We start from the raw sequence: 19,299 nt of genomic DNA, 5'->3' as shown, positions 1-19,299 counted from the left end.
AAGTAGATCTGTGAAAATGGGCACAGACAAGGAATTTGGAAATGTACCTTTATGTTTCAAAGATCATTTCTTCAGTGAGGCTTCAATGAGGAAGGCGGATCCACTGGGGTGTAAGTGGATTTGAGAGGTGCTTGGGAGGAAAACGAGGACGCTAGTTAGCGTTTTGTCGTTTTCGAAGAAGGTGACAGAGGCTAACGGCGGCTACATCCGAGTCTAGCGACGGCCGCTACAACCGAGGCTAGCGGCGGCTACATCCGAGTCTAGCGACGGCCGCTACAACCGAGGCTAGCGGCGGCTACATCCGAGGCTAACGGCCACTACAACCGAGGTTAGCGGCGGCTATATCCGAGGCTAACGGCCACTACAACCGAGGTTAGCGGCGGCTATATCCGAGGCTAACGGCCGCTACAACCCAGGCTAGCGGCGGCTACATCCGAGGCTAACGGCGGCTACATCGGAGGCTAGCGGCGGCTACGACCAAGGCTGGCGGCGTCTATATCCGAGGTTAACATCGGGGCGGGGTGGTATACAGCAACCGGACCTGTGGTGATAGAGACTATAAGTGAGAATTGTTTCACAATTTATAGTGGCCAGTACTAAATCACAGTAGTCAACATGGCACCACCCAAGAAAACGGATAAACTTGAGGAAGACATAGAGGAGATAAAGACCTCATTAAACCGTATATCAAAAGACATGTCTTATCTAGACAAGTTGACTGAGGAGATTAAAGAGCTCAAAAATCTTGTTAAAGAGAAAGACAAGATTAAGAAGCTTGAACAATGTGTGAATGAACTTGAACAATACTCTAGAAAAGACGATGTTATAATATCTGGTTTAGAAACAAAACATCGGTCTTATGCAAGGGTAGTGGATTCTAGTGGAGCTAATGGGGAGGATGCACCACCTGAAGAACTTCAAACATTGGAACAAGTCACATTTTTTATATCAAAAAGGTGTTGTCATCCATCAAGACACTATATCAGACTGTCATACTATTCCATCCAAAGATAGTAAAAATAAACTATCTACCATTATTATACGATTTACAAGTAGAAAATACAAAACTGAATTATTAAGACAGGCAAAGGATCTGACAGGAACAAGTGTCTATACTAGGGAAGCAAGACTACTAAAAAAACAGAAACACATTGTTGCTACATGGGTCTGGAACTGTAGGGTGTGGATTAAAGTGAAAGAAGGAACAAATGGTATACAAATCAAAAACATGGATGACCTTACAAAATACAGACCTGAATAGACAATTAAGTATGACGCCAGTTGGTAATTTGACCAACAAAAATCAGATCAAACATGGAAACACATGATAAAATATAACATAGACACCAACATTGATGAAAGTATATTTGACTTAAAAACAATTGGTTGTGAGTATTATATGGAAGAACAGCTAAATAGTGAAAAAATTACAGAAGATACCCTGTCACTCATCCATATAAACAGCCGAAGCTTGTATTGTAAAATGTCAAAAATAAAAGATTATTTAAATCAGTTTAAAAATAGATTCAGCATTATTGCAATCACAGAATCTTGGCTTAAAGATGACCTCATGGCTGATGTTCAAATGGAGGGATATGAGCTGTATTTTGTAAACAGAAGAGATAAAAAAGGCGGAGGTATTGCTTTGTACACAAAAACAGATCTGACATGCACAATTGTAGAAGAAATGACAATTATAGATGTCATAGAAATTGTAACAGTGGAAATTGTACATGAAGCATCTAAGAATATTTTAATCAGCTGTGTATACAGAGCATCACACTCTTGCGTTGTGAAATTTACAGATAAAATAATAGAATTATTCCATCAAATCAAAAACAAAATGCTTTTTATGTGTGGAGACTTTAACATTAATATAGAAAGCTCCAGTTGCCAAAGAACAAGTGATTTTTGTGAATTCAATGTATAGTTTGGGTTTATTCCACTTGATAACAAAACCAACCAGAATTACATCGCAAAGTGCAACTGTAATTGACAATATATTCACAAATAGAACAGATGAAATTATTAAGAATGGGATCTTGATGACAGATCTTGGTGATCATTTACCAGTTTTTTCAATATTTAAATGCAAAAATTGGTACAAGAAAAAAACTTGTAAATTTTGAATGAATGAATGAATGGATTTATTCGGCACACACACAAATCCGAAAGAACAGAAACATACCAATAATATGAATGTTATATAAACAAGCCTGTGAGTCCGAAAGGGTGTGGGCAGAAGCAAAGCTTATCAACGCCCACCCCTGCTAGAATGAGTCCAACAAATATAACAGTCCTAACAACATATACACAAATTCACAACACACTACATATCAACACAGACATACACTTCAATATTCAATTACATTTCAATTCATGTATAAGTATGTTATGTATAAAGCGCCAGATCACAGCAAACTTGGCCCAAGTCACTCCATATTAACCCTGCCGACCCCCAGAGCAAGCACTAGGCAACTGTGGTGAGGAAAAACTCCCTCTTAGGAAGAAACCTCAAGCAGACCAGGCTCTAGGGGGTGACCCTCTGCTTGGGCCGTGCATATATACCTGTATACGTACATACATACACACACACACACATTATATACATATATATACACTTATACACACACATATACACACTCACATATATACCTATATACATACCCACTAACACATAAATAAATATACACCACATATATATACACATACATACATTTATACCTACACATACATATACATACCCCTACACATATACACATATATATACACGCACACATATACATACATACACACACACACATGTATACATATATACACATACATACTACATATATACACACACATATACACATACATATACATACATATTGACTGATTGATCATTTATTTTGAGTTTTACAAAATAAGCATTTCTTTGACATCTACATTTACCCACATTGGGTTGAAAAGAACAGGAGATAGAAACATACACGCATACATACCCGCGCACTTAACCCGAAAAGGGGTGGGATGAAGACGAACTTATTTAATCCCACCCCCAAATACCCATACGTTATTACGACTACAGAGTGTGACCAATATTCCTTTTTTATTACTATGTAATTGATATCATATATTAGTGATGAGTATCTATAATAATAATAATGATGATAAAAACAATTCCCACCATAATAGACAGTAATAATGACAATAATTGTTGTCAATCAAAAAAATTTTTTATTTTTTTTTATTTCTGTTATTATTACTACCATTTTTTTTTTAAATTGCTATTAATATTGCTGGTGTCATTCCTTAAGCCATTTTCATGTCAATAAATTCCCCACATTTACTCAGAAAATGACTATTTAAAAGGACTATTCTTGTGTGTGTCAATGGTAATTCTCTCTCTCTCTCTCTCTCTCTCTCTCTCTCTCTCTCTCTCTCTATATATATATATATATATATATATATATATATATATATACACACATGTATACACGTAATACATATACATATATACAATCATGCTACATTCATTTTATTTTATTAATTTAATTACCTTAACCTTTTTATTAATTTATCATTATCATTATTATTATTTTCTTTTTTTTTTTCCCGTCCCCTCCTTCCCCATTTGTCATGTGTGTGGTGCATTAAAAGATGCAAAGTATTTTGTAAACCTGCTGCCAGAGAGGGGTCGCCCCCTGACACAGGTCCACCCTTTGCTGAATGTCCTAGGCTCTGCATTAAAAGACAAGGTTTTGGAGTCTGCTGGCAGAAGGGGGAGACCTTTGAGCAACAGACCCCCACTTGCCGACCCTGATCTGGTGATAATGATGTAAATGATGTAAGAGGGGGAAACAAGGAGGAAAGAAAAGGAAAAGTCTTTTTATGTATCAATAAACTTACATATGTACATATTTATATAAATGTAAACATAAATATACATATACATACATATTATACATACACATATACACACACGCATACACATATATATACGCATACATATATATATACATACATACATACATATACATGCTTCTCCCTCTCTCTAAGTTATTACCATCATCACCTTACTTCTATTTGACTAGCATTTCAACTACAGGATCATGATGTATAAAAATAATACTTTTGACCATGGTTACGACACCGGCAATAACAGGTATTATGCAAATATGTTAACATCTATTATATTAACAAACATATAGTAAGATTTTATTATTATTATTATCATTTTTTTATATAATATAGTTTACAATTATGGCTATGATATATATAATTAAATTGATGTACAGGATAATTCCAGGTATTTTATGAAAGTTTGTGTGTCCTAGCTAGACCCCGTCTATTGCTGACAACGCAAAAAAGCAAAGGTAAATTAACTAGAAATAAATTAAAAAGACATGATGATCACACACCTCTCTCCTCATTCATGTATTTCAACAGAACCATTTCCTTGTATCTTTTTTTGAATTGATGGATGTTAGGACATCGCTTGAGTTGAGGTGCCAAACTATTCCACAGCTTAATGCCACACACGGACCCACAGAAACTTTTCCTGGTAGTTCTCACTGCCTTGACTTTAAAGTTACCACATCCCCTCAAGTTATAGCTTCCTTCTCTCTGGGTGAAGAGACTCAGAATATTACTGGGTAATGAGTTTTTACTGGCTTTATATAATAATTGTGCAGTGTGAAAATTAAACAGATCTGGCATTTTCAACAATTTGGATTGCAAAAATAGACTATTTCTGTGATCAAGATATCCTACCTTATAGATGATTCTTATTGCCCGCTTTTGGATTATACAGAGGGGATGTAGCAAACTTTTGTAATTGTTACCCCAGATTTCTATACAATATGTTAAGTAAGGAGAGATTAAAGAACAATACAATAAATATAATGCATTATGATCCAGAAAATATTTTGCTTTGTACATAATAGAGACATTCTTGGAAACTTTTTAATGTATGTGGCTGATATGAGACTTCCAGCTTAATTTACTATCGATGGTTATCCCTAAAAATTTGACTTCTGACACTTTATCTATTTCGACACCGTCTATATTTATTGGTAAATTAGAATTGACATTATGATTTCCAAAAAACATGACTTTAGTCTTTTTTATATTTAGGGATAATTTATTAATATTCAACCAAGTTTTCAGCTTAATTAATTCACTATTTACCACATTAATAAGTTTGCTATAGTTATCACTGGAATAGAATATATTGGTATCATCTGCAAATAATAATAATTTTAATAATTGTGACACATTAAATATGTCATTTATATAAAGATTAAAAAAATGTGGACCCAGTATGGATCCCTGTGGGACCCCACAAGGGATGCCCAAACACCCAGATTTAAATGCACCCATCTGCACAAACTGATGTCTCTCCGTTAAATAGCTTTGAATCCAGTTCCAAGCCACTCCCCTGATACCATATCTTTCCAATTTATTGAGTAGAATTGAGTGATTAAGTGTGTCAAACGCTTTCTTTAAATCAATGAATATTCCAACTATATAGTTTTAACTATCTAAGGTATTTGTAATCTCTTCTATTGCTTCAATTATTGCAAGTGAAGTTGACCTACCAGACCTAAACCCATATTGACATTCGTTAATTATGTTATATTTTTCTATAAAGGATCCTAACCTGTTGTTAAAAAGCTTTTCTAAAATTTTGGAAAATTGTGGAAGTAGAGAGACCAGTCTGTAGTTTGTGAAGATATGTTTATTTCTGTTTTTGTATAGTGGAATAACTTTTGCCATCTTCATTTTGATCGGGAATGTCCCAGTTTGAAATGACAAGTTTCATATATGAGTCAGGGGTTTTGATATGCTTTTGATTATTGTTTTTACTAGCTTCATATCTATGTCATAACAGTCAGTTGATTTTTTATTTTTACATTTATTAACAATATCTGTTATTTCGGCTTCACTAACACTGGAGAGAAACATTGTGTTTGGATTGATTTTTATGAGTGATTCCTGCTCCTTGTTACAACCATCGGGAATTTTTGCTGCCAAGTCAGGTCCAATATTAACAAAGAAGTTATTAAAACCATTAACTATGTTATACATATAGATGTCCTTGTTCTTATCAATAAAATAATTTGGATAAGAATTACCTCTTACCTTATTTTTGATTATAGTGTTAAGAATTTCCCAGATTCTCTTGCTGTCATTTTTATTATTATTTAATAGATTGGTATAAAATAGATTGGTATAATATAATTTCTTGCTGGCTCTGATTATATTAGTTTGTTTTTATATAATTTATATCTATGTTCAGATTCTTTTGTCCTTAGTCTAACAAATTGTCTGTATAATGTATTCTTCTTTTTACAAGCATTTTGTAGACCTTTTGTTAACCATGGACTTTTGGCGACAGTACTGTTTTTGTTGACTTGGCGTATTGGACAGTTTATCTCATATAATGAATTGAAAATGTCTAGAAATTTATTGAAGGCACAATCCACATCATTCTCCCTATACACAGTGCGCCAGTCCTGTTTTGTTAAGTCATTATTGAGGTGATCTATTGCTTTTGGGTTCTTACTCGTTTAAATGCAAAGTATTGGGGTTTTACCTGAAAATTACAATTGGAGTCATACACAGTGAACACAGGAAGATGGTCAGTTATGTCACAAATCAATAAACCACTTATATTTTTAGTTTCTATGTTGTTTGTGAAGATGTTATCTATTAGAGTTGCACTATTCAATGTAATTCTGCTTGGCCTGGTGATAACTGGGTATAAGCTCATGCTGTACATTGTGTTTATAAATTCGTCAGTTGATGTGTGCCTATTGGGGTTTATTAAATCAGTTATAATCTCCACATATAAATATTTTTTTGTTATTTATTGATGAAAACATTCTTTCCACCCAGTTTGTAAATGTAGCCATATTTGAGCCTGGCGCCCTATATAAACAACTTATAATAATGTTTTTCTTGTTTCCATTATAAATTTCTATTGATATACATTCTAACACATCTTTTATTGTTAACGTCATACTTTCTCTTACCTTAAATTTAATATTTTTCCACACATATATAGCAACACCTCCACCTCCTTTATTCATTCTGTTGATGTAGTTTAGATCATAACCATCCAACTCAAATTGTATTCCTTTTTGCGCATTGAACCACGTTTCTGAAATTGTTATTATACTAAAGGGTTTTGTAAACTGCTCAAGAAATTCTTTGATACTGTTAAAGTTTGTGTACATACTTCTGCTGGTAAAGTGGATAATTGATAATTTACCTTCTGTTTTAACTGTATTATTGTAATCCTGTTCCGTATAGTAGTTGCAATGAACGGTATCAGTCGAAAAAAAACATATTATCCGGGTCTATTTCGTTTTCCAAATCCATTATCTTATGTTCGGTGTACTCAGTTGCTTTTAATTCCAATAATTCCTGGTTTATTATCCTCTGTTGTATTATTTCATCTCCTGAAGTAGAGATTATGGGTTTTAATTCAATGGTTTGTGAAGTATAACTAGTTTGTTTTTTGTTTTTTTTACTTTTTTATTTCTCCATACATTATTGACTCATATTTCATATTTTTCCAGCTCTTTTATGTCCTTAATAACCAGCAGCTTAGCTACTTCAGGAGACCCATTCAGTTTAATGAAGACTTTACAACTCTTGACCCATGTATCCTGAATTTTGTTGTCAAGTGATCATTCAAATAAACATTTGTACCTTTCAATTTTCTTCCTTGCCTCAACAATGTGACCTTATCCTTTTAAAAGAGATAAGTCAGTAAAAGCCTTAGAGGCACTAAATTATGACCTTAAAAATCAAAATTGGGAAGAAGTTTATGTCGGCGACGTTAATGTAGCATATAATTCATTTATGAAAGTACTGATGAAATCATATAATAAAAACTGTAAATTAATAAAAATTAGTAAGAAAAGAGTAAATAAACCATGGCTGACTAAGGGAATAAAAAATGCTTGCGTAAAGAAAAACTATTTATATAGGTGCTTCTTAAAAATGCAAACAAAGGAAACAACACAGATATAAAAAATAAACTATTGACAATAATTAGGAAACAAAAAAAGATTATTATAGTGAACAATTAAATAAGAGTAAAGGTAATATAAAGGCAACATGGGGAATTATAAATAGTGTGATTAAAAGTGATGGAGCGAAATCAACTTTTCCAAATTACTTTGTCAATGAAAATAAAGAGATATATGACATAAAAGAAGTTGAAAATGAGTTTAATGATTATTTTTCAAATGTGGGATCAAGTCTGGTGGGCAATAAACTATTAGTAGAAGATAAATTAAATACACTTGTAAATACGGTCAATAGTATTTTCCTTGACAGTGTGGAAAAAGATGAAATAAGAAATAGTGTAAAAAACTGTGTAAGCAAAAGATCAACTGACTATGAAGATTTAGATATGACTGTAAAAAGTATAATAGAAACTGTTATTGAACCATTCACTTACATTTGTAATCTGTCTCTGTCAACAGGAATTTTCCCAGACGAAATGAAAATTGCCAAGGTAGTCCCATTACATAAAAATGGAGACAAACACAATTGTTCAAATTACAGGCCAGTGTCATTGCTTCCACAGTTTTTCTAAAATTATGGAAAACGTTTTTGTGACTAGGTTGGACAAATTCATTGAGAAACATCATATTTTAAATAATGCTCAGTACAGATTCAGAACAAAACATTCAACAGCTAGAAAATATCAACAACAATAGATAATAAGGATTATTTTGTAAGTATTTTTATCGACCTGAAAAAAGCTTTTGATGTTATCGACCACTCAAGATTGCTTCACAAATTACAACAATATGGAATTAGAGGTATTGCACATCGGTGGATAAAAAGCTACTTAGAAAATAGAAAACAGTTTGTTCAGATAAACAATACGAAATCAGAATTGTGTAACATTATTTATGGAGTACCACAAGGGTCGGTACTTGGACCCAAACTGTTTATTTTGTATATCAATGACTTTGTGAATGTATCTAAAGTACTTGGCAGCATATTATTTGCTGATGATACAACATTATTTTACTCTGGATCAGATATACAGGAAGTAGTACAAGTGATAAATACAGAGTTGGAAAAAGTTAAACATTGGTTTGATATAAACAGATTGTCACTAAATCTTAATAAGACAAATTTCATATTGTTTAATGACAGAATGGAAAAAAATGATGTATCATTAAAAATAGATGGAATGGACATACAAAGGGTAAAAGAAACAATTTCTAGGAGTCACGATTGATGAAGCTCTTACATGGAAGTCACACATAAATTACACAAAAGGAAAACTAGCGAAAGCCATTGCTGTTTTGCATAAAGTAAAATTTTCGTTGAATAGTTATGGTTTATTAACATTGTACATTTCATTGATTGTCCCATATTTAACTTATTGTGTAGAAATCTGGGGATCAACATGTAAAACTTATACACAACCATTATTTATTCTGCAGAAAAGAGCTTTAAAAATGATCAGCAATAGTCATTTTAGAGATCCATCTAATCCATTATTCATTAAGTATAAGGTACTTAAATTTCATGATTTTGTTGATTTGAAAATATTACAAACAATGCACCAAGCTAATAAAAAAACCTTACCAATAAACATTCAAAATATGTTTGAAAAAAGAGTAAGTAGTTATAATTTGAAAGGAATAGAAGTCTTTAATAAACCAAGATTCAGAACCAAAGTAAAGGAACAGAGTATTGCAGTAAATGGTGTAAAACAACCTCAACATAGAAATCAAAGAATCAAGGTCGCTTAAATTATTTAAAAAACGTATTAAACTAGATGTATTAAGTAAGTATGAAACGATGAAATAAGTCAGTGGGTTGTGACAAAGTCTAAAATGTAATCTGTTAATAATGTCTAAAATGTAACCTGTTAAAAATGTAATCTTTTAAATAATGGCTAAAATTATGAAATAAGTCAGTGGTATGTGACAAAGTCAAAAAATGTAATCTGTTAATTGATGTTGAATAATGATGCTTAAAATTGAAAGATTGTATTGTAAAAAGGGGCAGAAAATATGACTTGTTCTTCTCTCTGCTCCTTTTCATTCAGTGTCTTGTAATGTACTCATTTCTGCTTTTCATTTAAATGAATGAAATAAATATTGAAAAAAAAAAAGATGGTCCTGCATAAAGGGGCCAAGGCATGAAAACTGAACTGTTTATTTACACCCACCACCACCAACCCGAAGGGAGGGAAGAAGGTGAGACCCTGCCTTTATGAAGCACCTTGGGGCGACTTATGTTGTGATTTGGCGTTAGATAAATTAATTGAATTGAGGATATGTTGGAGGACTTTTTTCTTTTCTTTTGTAAATTGCAAGAGGAAGTGTTGGCCCTTTGTAGCAGGAAGCTCTCTGATGCAGTCTGAGTGTCTTTAGTTATTTTTTCTCCACTGTGCAAGTTTACATCATATAATTGCATGCTGCTACTGCTGCTGCTGATTCTAATTGCATTTGGTGTGTCTGCAGCACCAGGCCAGCCCCCTGCAGGGGTGCGGGTAACTTTGATAGAAGACGACACTGCACTGGTGTCCTGGAGGGAACCCACAGAGCCAAATGCCGTAGTTACCCACTATACCATCCTGTACGCCTCTCAGAAAGCCTGGACTGCTGGACGATGGCAAACAATACAGAGGGAGGGTAAGTAAAACGATTAATAGGGTTTTTTTGGTATAAATGTGACATGCTGCTGCACCAAACATCACCGCTGACTAAGACCTGTGGTAATAAGATGAAGTCAAACAGTCCCAGTTTGACAGTAGCACCACATTGCAGACTTTTTTAAGTCGCAAAATAGTTGAGAAGCAATAAGCACTGATCTGTTCGATGTATAGCATTCTTATTCTTTTGAATCCTGTGCTGTTTCCAGGAAGTCACACAATGGCACTGCTGGAGAAGTTGGAGTCTGGGAGCGTCTACCTGGTGAAGATCTGTGCCTCCAACCAGGTCGGCGATGGGCCTTTTTCTGACATCATAGAACTGCCACCAAGACGGAGAAGCTCCCACCGTAGCAAGAATCCCAGACACTCCGACAGCTTCCCAGACATACCAGGTCAGCGTCAGGGAACACCGGGAGCATAGAGATACCGCATCCTGACGAATCTGATCGAACTGTACGGTTGAGCATAAAAAGCTGATAATTATGTGAAAAGAAAGGTGATTATGTAGTTGTTTTCTTGTGCGCCTTTTCCAAGGAGTTTAAAGTGACTACTAGAAGACAAGGTATGTTTTAAAAAATGCATATATTACTATGTGTACCTTATGTGTACCAATACACTGTGGTCCAGGTAACGAGTGGTGCCTCCTTATACTCGTATGTACTTCTCAAATTTAGACAGAAATATTTCTATGAGGAACAGTCATTTGTAGTTTATAATATCCAAATATTAGGTTTTACTTGAATTGCATCTCCCTTTATAAACTCTTTGCCCAGTATCAGGAAAAACTAGGTTTTTACAGGGACTTTTACAGCAGTGATGACTGTAAGTTATAGTTGATTCCTGCATCAGAGAAATCTGTGATTTAAACACTGTGGATGTGGAATGTGTGGTTCTGGATCCTGTAATGCTAAGATGAAGTGACTGAAAATTCTTCTCTTGCAAGAATGAAACTATGAGAGGTTACAATTAGTGTAGGACTTGATTCACTTTCGTTTCAACTTTAGTCATCCATCCATTTTCTATACCTGCTTACTCCTATTCAGGGTTACGGAGGGAGTGGGGCCTATCCCAGCAGTCATAGGGCGTGATGGCAGGATACACCCTAGACAGGACACCAGTCTGTCACAGAGCCACATACAAATATTCACACCTGCACACACACCTACAGACATTTTAAAGTCTCCAGTCCACCTAACCTGCATGTCTTTGGAAGTGGGAGGAAACCGGGCACCTGCAGGAAACCCACACAAACATGGGGAGAACACGTAAACGCCACACAGACAGGCCTCAGGTGGGAAGCGATCGTATGACCTTCTTGCTGTGAGGCAACAGTGCTAACCATAAGTCACTCTGATGTGCCTGATGTGTCATATTTATTTTATTTTTTCATATTTATGATAGAACTACAAAGTTCCCACGTGTTATTTATCAGAATGCAGAAATTTTATTTTCTCTTTTTACTGGCTCTTACCTCTTCTGGGAATTTCCTCCTGAATTTCTGGATTTTGTACAGTTTGAGGTGCACGTGCAATGTGTACTTACTGGAGCTGACTGTGGGTCAGCTCTGTAACTGGTTGATTATGTAAATAATCTTAGTAGATGCAAACATTTGTGCTGCTCTCTTTTGATTTAAATTTATTTTAACATCTTGTTCACTTTTGTTTTAGAAATACATACCAATAGCCCTGTTTTCCTTCTTTAGATATTAAAAAAGGTTTTTTTTTTTCAATCAACTTTGTGATTGTCTAGTTTAATGTGCAGAAGTTGACAAGCAGATCTATTTATTTGAGTTATGACAAAAAATGAACCAGATTAACACAGTTAATATTGTTTCTCCTTTGTTTTGTGGTAAATGCTGTATAAGGATTTCTCATCTGAAAACTGTGTGTTTTATGTGGCAGTGCCCTCTGATGGTCTGTACCACATAGACAAGTCATCTATGACAGGGATCATTGTTGGTGTGAGCATCGCCTTGGCCTGTATTGTCATGTGTGCATTGATCCTCATCAATAAGGGCAAACCCAGGTACTATGCATAAGACTTTGGACTAATGACGTGCATCTTACACTCATTTTCATTCCTAACGCTGATTTGCATTTCTAATAGGAAATCATCCAGTCATAAAGTCATTACTGTGGGAACTGGTGAAGGTTTGCATTCTGGATTCCCCTTGTCCAGTGAATGTAATGCAGAGAATGTGGAGGCCCTGATGCCCATGATAAACGGGCACTTTATAGATGCCAAGGTGAGAGTCTGCATGGTGGCTGTTTTCTGAAATTGTACAGTAATCAATCTATAATTACGGTATGTACGAGGGCTGTCAATAAAGTATAGGTCCTTTTTATTTTTTTCAAAAACTATATGGATTTCATTCATATGTTTTTACGTCAGACATGCTTGAACCCTCGTGCGCATGCGTGAGTTTTTCCACGCCTGTCGGTGACGTCATTCGCCTGTGAGCACTCCTTGTGGGAGGAGTCGTCCAGCCCCTCGTCGGAATTCCTTTGAGAAGTTGCTGAGAGACTGGCGCTTTGTTTGATCAAAATTTTTTCTAAACCTGTGAGACACATCGAAGTGGACACGGTTCGAAAAATTAAGCTGGTTTTCGGTGAAAATTTTAACGGCTGATGAGAGATTTTGAGGTGATACTGTCGCTTTAAGGACTTCCCACAGAGCGAGACGTCGCGCAGCACTCCCAGGCGCCGTCGTCAGCCTGTTTCAAGCTGAAAACCTCCACATTTCAGGCTCTATTGATCCAGGACGCCGTGAGAGAACAAAGAAGTTTCAGAAGAAGTCGGTTTCAGCATTTTATCCGGATATTCCACTGTTAAACGAGATTTTTTTAATGAAAGACGTGCGGACGGATTGCAGCGTCGGCTCGCAGCCGCCGCGACGCTCGCCACAGGAAAAACACCTCTGTTGGAAGCCTTAGGACAAGTTTGGAACATGCCCAACTGTTAAACAATTTCTCAGATACTCACTCCACTGAAAGCCATCAAAAGCCGCCTGGATTTTACAAATGGTTATCAACACGGAGGTATTTTTCCTGTGCCGCCGCACCACGCCGGCTGCGTCCCGACGCGCGGACCCGTCCGCACGTCTTTCATTAAAAAAATCTCCTTTAACAGTGGAATATCCGGATAAAATGCTGAAACCGACTTCTTCTGAAACTTCTCTGTTCTCTCACGACGTCCTGGATCAATAGAGCCTGAAATGTGGAGGTTTTCAGCTTGAAACAGGCTGACGACGGCGCCTGGGAGTGCTGCGCGACGTCCCGATCCGTGGGAAGTCCTTAAAGCGACAGTATCACCTCAAAATCTCTCATCAGCCGTTAAAATTTTCACCGAAAACCAGCTTAATTTTTCAAACCGTGTCCACTTCGATGTGCCTCACAGGTTTAGAAAAAATTTTGATCAAACAAAGCGCCAGTGTCTCAGCAACTTCTCAGACAAAGGAATTCCGACGAGGGGCTGGATGACTCCTCCCACAAGGAGTGCTCACAGGCGGATGACGTCACCGACAGGCGTGGAAAAACTCACGCATGCGCACGAGGGTTCAAGCATGTCTGACGTAAAAACATATGAATGAAATGCATATAGTTTTTGAAAAAAATTAAAAGGACCTATACTTTATTGACAGCCCTCGTATAATTATTTTTGAATTCAAGAATATACAAAAGTATTTCTCAAACTAAACTGTAATCTGGAATAATTGTACAAGAATTTAAAGGGGTCATAATGTGCAAAATAGGTTTTTAATCTACCTTTTACAGTTAAATACGTATTTTTGTGGTTATAAATGTTAAACATGACAACCCTCAGTTTTTGTTCCATTTAAAATAAATGAAAGTTTTCCACAAATTACTGGATTTCTGTACTGCTATCTGTACTACTGTGTGTACTTCAGATTATGGTGACATGACATGTTTGTTTATTGACATGCCATAGAGAGTGTGAATTATACAATGGTAATGGGGGGGGGGGGGCTTTTATTAGTTTGGTAACGTTATCCATCCATCCATCCATCTTCTATACCTGCTTACTCCAATTAAGGGTCACAGGGGGTTGGAGCCAAGGGCGTGAGGCGGGGAACACCCTGGACAGGACGCCAGTCTGTCGCAGGGCCACATATAGATAAACAAACGCATTCACACCCACACGCACACCTACAGACAATTTAAAGCTCTCACTTCACCTAACATGCGTGTCTTTGTAAGTGGGAGGAAGCCGGAACACCCGGAAGGAACCCATGTAATAACATGCAAACTCCACACACAAAAGACCAGTTGGGAAGTGATCCCACAACCTTTTTTGCTGTGAGGCAACAGTGCTAACCATTAATCCACCGTGCTGCCTTTAGCTAATGTTAGTTATGGCAAATATTAGCTTTATCTCGCTAATGTTAGTTAAAGTGTAACTTAAGGCAAATGTTAAGAACTAGCTAATGTTATCATTCATCTGTAGATACTTGACAGTCTAATTCATAACCTCTGAAAGTAAAAAAGTGAAGTGTACTGAATAAGCTAGGTAGCTACATACATTAATCGACTACAGTAGTGTTTGGCTTTTGCTAATACACCATAAACTCAAGTGAGCCATTGCAATGATGAGTGAAGCAGGCAGACAAGACATTAAGAAATGGTATTCGCCCTATTGATGTTTCAAATCCCACAAAACTTCAAAGAGTTTGCCGCGCTGCGAGATCTCAGTAACATTTAGAACTGCATTCAGGCGCTCTGATCGGGCTGTACTTTAACCGCTACACACAGACAACAACATTAACATCGCAACATAAAACTATTTTTATATTGTGCCTAAAACTCTCATGAATATTTTCTCTGGGTTTATAAATGTTGTATTGCGTTTGTTTTATGTAAACATGGCAGAATCACAGGCTGTCTCTCTGTTATTTTCAATGGGAGCTTCTGTGAGCTACACTCGCTTCCTGATCATGTCGTTCTGGGGGAAAGTTTGCTCTTTAACTTCTTGATTATTGTTCTTTACAACACTGTTTGTCCTCTTTGTTCCAGACTAATATATATAATATGTCTGAAATTCGGTTTGTGTTTATTAAATTCCACGAAGATTAAACGTAGCAGACACGGATTATTAGTTATAATTGTTTTAGCAAGTTTTCAGGGTATCATGCATGCAGTCTCTTATTAACGTGACGAAAAGCATAAAAAATTACATTTTTGTAGAATAATATTCATTTCCGATTGTCATCATGTGGATTCTCTGTTGTTTGACTGCAGCGACTCTGGCACGCAAGGGATTATGGAATATGTCAATAGGGCGAATGGCCCACTTTAACGATGTCTAATTATATTAAAATATTATTTCAGCCATTCATCTGCGAAATATATTGTAATATTTACAATTACAGGTATTAAGGATACATAAATGTTTTGAAACCCCTAAACTACTGTTTTACCTCACTTTTTTTTGGCCAGGGTGGGGGGCAAGTCTTAATTGGGGGTGTTAGACCAAACTCCCCCCACCTTTCACTACCCTTGTAATTTGAACCATAATAATAGTGTATCTTTAAAAACAGCAGCAAGAAAAGCTAACCTTGGATGTCTCCAGCCATGGCTAACATTAATGGTTGGCATAATTAGCAGTTAGGCTGATTAATGGTGTGACTCTGGGTTCGTGTTTTTTTTAATACAGTCCTTCAGCAGTCAAACACACCATGTCAACGTAACAGTGTTCAGTGTACTTACAAGTGCACTCGAAACCTGATCGTTTCTGAAAAACATTAAAATGACAGACACAGAGAGGGGTCCCATCTTAGAGACTTGAAAATGGGTTCCTTAAGATGTGTTACTGCAGTGGTTATGGAATATTTTTGGGTACAAATCTTAGTATGTGTTCTTAAGACCCCTGGTAACCTACATCAGTGTACTGAAATTTTGTCTGACGTGACCCCTTTGAAGTGATACGTTTACAGTATTTATGTTAAAAATGCATCAGGCCAAAGTGTTTTCTTACATTTCTCATTTGTTCTAGGGTGGAACTAATATCGTCGTAAATAGTGCTGGACCAGTTAAATGCAAGAATGATGGCAAGAAGTGGCTGCTGTTCAAGAAGGAGTTAACAAATCCAACTGAAAGTGATGTAAGTTATTCCGATCAGTTATTTTAATTTACTCTTTCAGTTTTTTTAAATTTAATCTTAATTTTATTCATCGCTGTAGGGTGAGAGGAGAACTATATTATACAAGGCTGGGAGAACTGTTCTGAGGTTTGAAGAGCATTTAGGCTCTGCACCCCCACCACCTGCATCCTGTGACATCATTTATGGACCGCTTCACTCTGAGAGCTCTCACACCAGTGAGGGCAGCCAAGAGACGGGAGACTCTGGACACTACTCTAATGAGGAGAGCGGTGAAGAGATGAACAGCCCTTCCACCGCCTGCCTCGCCCGACCTGAACCCTTTATACTGAGCGATGATACTGCTGTTGCAGAGCAGAAACAGTCTTTTAAAGTGGAAAGCGAGCAGGCGCCGAGCCTGTTGGCTCCCAATGTCTCCGTGCTCTGCTCTACGTCTCATCTGGCCTAGCTGACATCTCAAACCATCGGTTCCTGACATCACCCAGACCAGATTTGCTTTCTGGCAGCCGAACCTACCCCACTTTTACCTCATGAGCTTCCTGAGTCAGGTGCGCCTGTCATTTCCTGAGGCGCAAAGGATCAAGAAGCCAGCTGCTATGAAAGAAGAAATGGGCGTTTACTTCAGGGCTACCTCAGGATTTTGTATTAATTCCAAGTCTTTTCCAGATATTCTACCTGATTGTCTCAAACCAAAGCTCACCCATGATGAATGTTTAAAAGAATGTCAGAAATGTACAGTGATACATTATCATTATATTTAAATACTTTCCACTGGAAAAAGGGGCACAGCTGAGCCTTTTATTTTTTTTATTTTTTTTACTTTTTATCTACCTCAATGTTCTGTTTGTGTACGTATACAGTACTACCTCGTTTTTACTACATCCTATTCTGCAGTATTATCTCACACTCAGGGGACAAGGAGAAAACGTTTCATTGCTATGACTCGCCTCTGTTGGTTATTATTTAGAAGTCTTTAATTCAAAGGAATGTTTGAGCTTTTATTTTTAATGGTTAAGAGAGCTTTTTATCTCACATTGTCTTTGAATTATGTGTGTCATGAAGAGAACAAGTGCATTAGGTATTGTCAAACGTTTTTGCTTCTACCGTTGAGCTGGGCATTTTTAGTGCACTAAATTCATAAAGCTTTAACATGGCCTTAATATTGAAAGGGCTTTGCCTCCTATGGATGAGGAGGTCCAAAGACATGGGAGAAAAATACCCAGAGGAAGGTTTTTTTTATGATAATGCAAAAGATATTTTACTGCAAAGATATAGAGGATGTACATTAAGAGTGCTTTTGCCAAAATATTGTTCTCACCTGTGATGTAAATTTCTCCTGGACTGGTGGTATGAATGCTTTTCTCAGTGTAAATTTTCTTATTAACGTGAAAGCTTTACCGCTAGTGTGCCTGGCTTGTGTTCCGTTTGCCTTCTAGACCATTGCTAAATGCAGCGGTGATGCCGATGCTGTTATCCAAAGAGTTGTCTGCTTCCTCGGATGGGTTTGGTTTTTTATTTAGTCGATCCTTGGCACACTGTGGTGGGAACTGACACAAGACCAAAGGTCTAGTGCACCCTGCTGCTGATGGACACTTTGTTTCTGCAGAAATTCGCCCATCATCATTCCAGAAGTGAGAGTCAAGGATTGGGACTATCAAAATGGAAACCCAGTGTGTGAAGAGCAACATAATCAAGTTTTATATCTTTGTAATACAAATAATTCTAACAAAAGAAACTTGAATCCTGTTTTGTAGTGATTTTCTTTGGGTTTCATTTTGAAAAACAATTATTTGCTTACAAAATTTTTGCAATGGTTTTAATTGCTAGAAAGGCATTTTTCACTGCATTCACTTTTTTATCACTTCAGATGTCAAAAATTCTATTGCTTTTTTTTTTAAATCACCTTGAGATTTCACCTGATTTATTTGGGTTTCACTGGAAATTGTAATTTAGATTGTGTTTTAGCATAATTTGTCGACCAAAAAAAGTGCCAATGTTAATGTGACATAAGGCTGGCTCCAAATTCAAAGTTTGTGTATCACAGATAATTTTACTGACACATTTTTAGGGCATAATGTAGATTTTAGAGTCTAGAGTGAAATAGTTTTGTTATTTAAATTATAATTATCTGTTTTTTTTTTTGTTTTGTTTTTTTGTTTTCTGCTGTTGAATACCAAATACCTCCTTTACTTCCAAAGCAAACACCAAAACTATTTTAAGCTTTAAAATGTTGCAGCAGATTTTTTTTAATATTCTCAAAATTATCTCCAATACTAGAAAATAATAAAATTCTTTTTGGAAAAAATACATTTGTGGTGTTGTGTGTGATAGTCAATAAGCAAATGGCTGTTCAGTTAAATGTTTAGAAAGTAAAATCTGCAAGGAATAAACTGAATAACAATACATATTCAATATTACTTTCCTGTTTGAATGTTATACTGAACAATGCCTGTTTGAAAATAATCTATAGGAGGGTGCCCAAAACAAATTTCAATTTTCAATTTA

General features: G+C 36.2%; 1 protein-coding gene across 1 annotated transcript in view; it reads left to right on the top strand.

The window, feature by feature from the left end:
* Nucleotides 1-19,098, top strand: part of LOC117515581 (protogenin B-like) — a 40,297-nt gene extending 21,199 nt beyond the window's left edge. Inside the window, exons 14-19 of the mRNA XM_034176199.1 lie at nt 10,491-10,661; nt 10,891-11,073; nt 12,583-12,706; nt 12,788-12,926; nt 16,690-16,797; nt 16,877-19,098. Of these exons, the coding sequence (XP_034032090.1) occupies nt 10,491-10,661; nt 10,891-11,073; nt 12,583-12,706; nt 12,788-12,926; nt 16,690-16,797; nt 16,877-17,242 (1,091 nt within the window). The 3' untranslated portion in view covers nt 17,243-19,098. The remainder of the gene's footprint in view (nt 1-10,490; nt 10,662-10,890; nt 11,074-12,582; nt 12,707-12,787; nt 12,927-16,689; nt 16,798-16,876) is intronic.
* The last annotated feature ends 201 nt before the right edge of the window (nt 19,099-19,299 follow it).

Source organism: Thalassophryne amazonica, chromosome 8 (assembly GCF_902500255.1).
Source record: "Thalassophryne amazonica chromosome 8, fThaAma1.1, whole genome shotgun sequence".
NCBI lineage: Eukaryota > Metazoa > Chordata > Actinopteri > Batrachoidiformes > Batrachoididae > Thalassophryne > Thalassophryne amazonica.
Note: the sequence above shows the minus strand (reverse complement) of the source record. Positions and strands in the feature narration are given on the sequence as shown.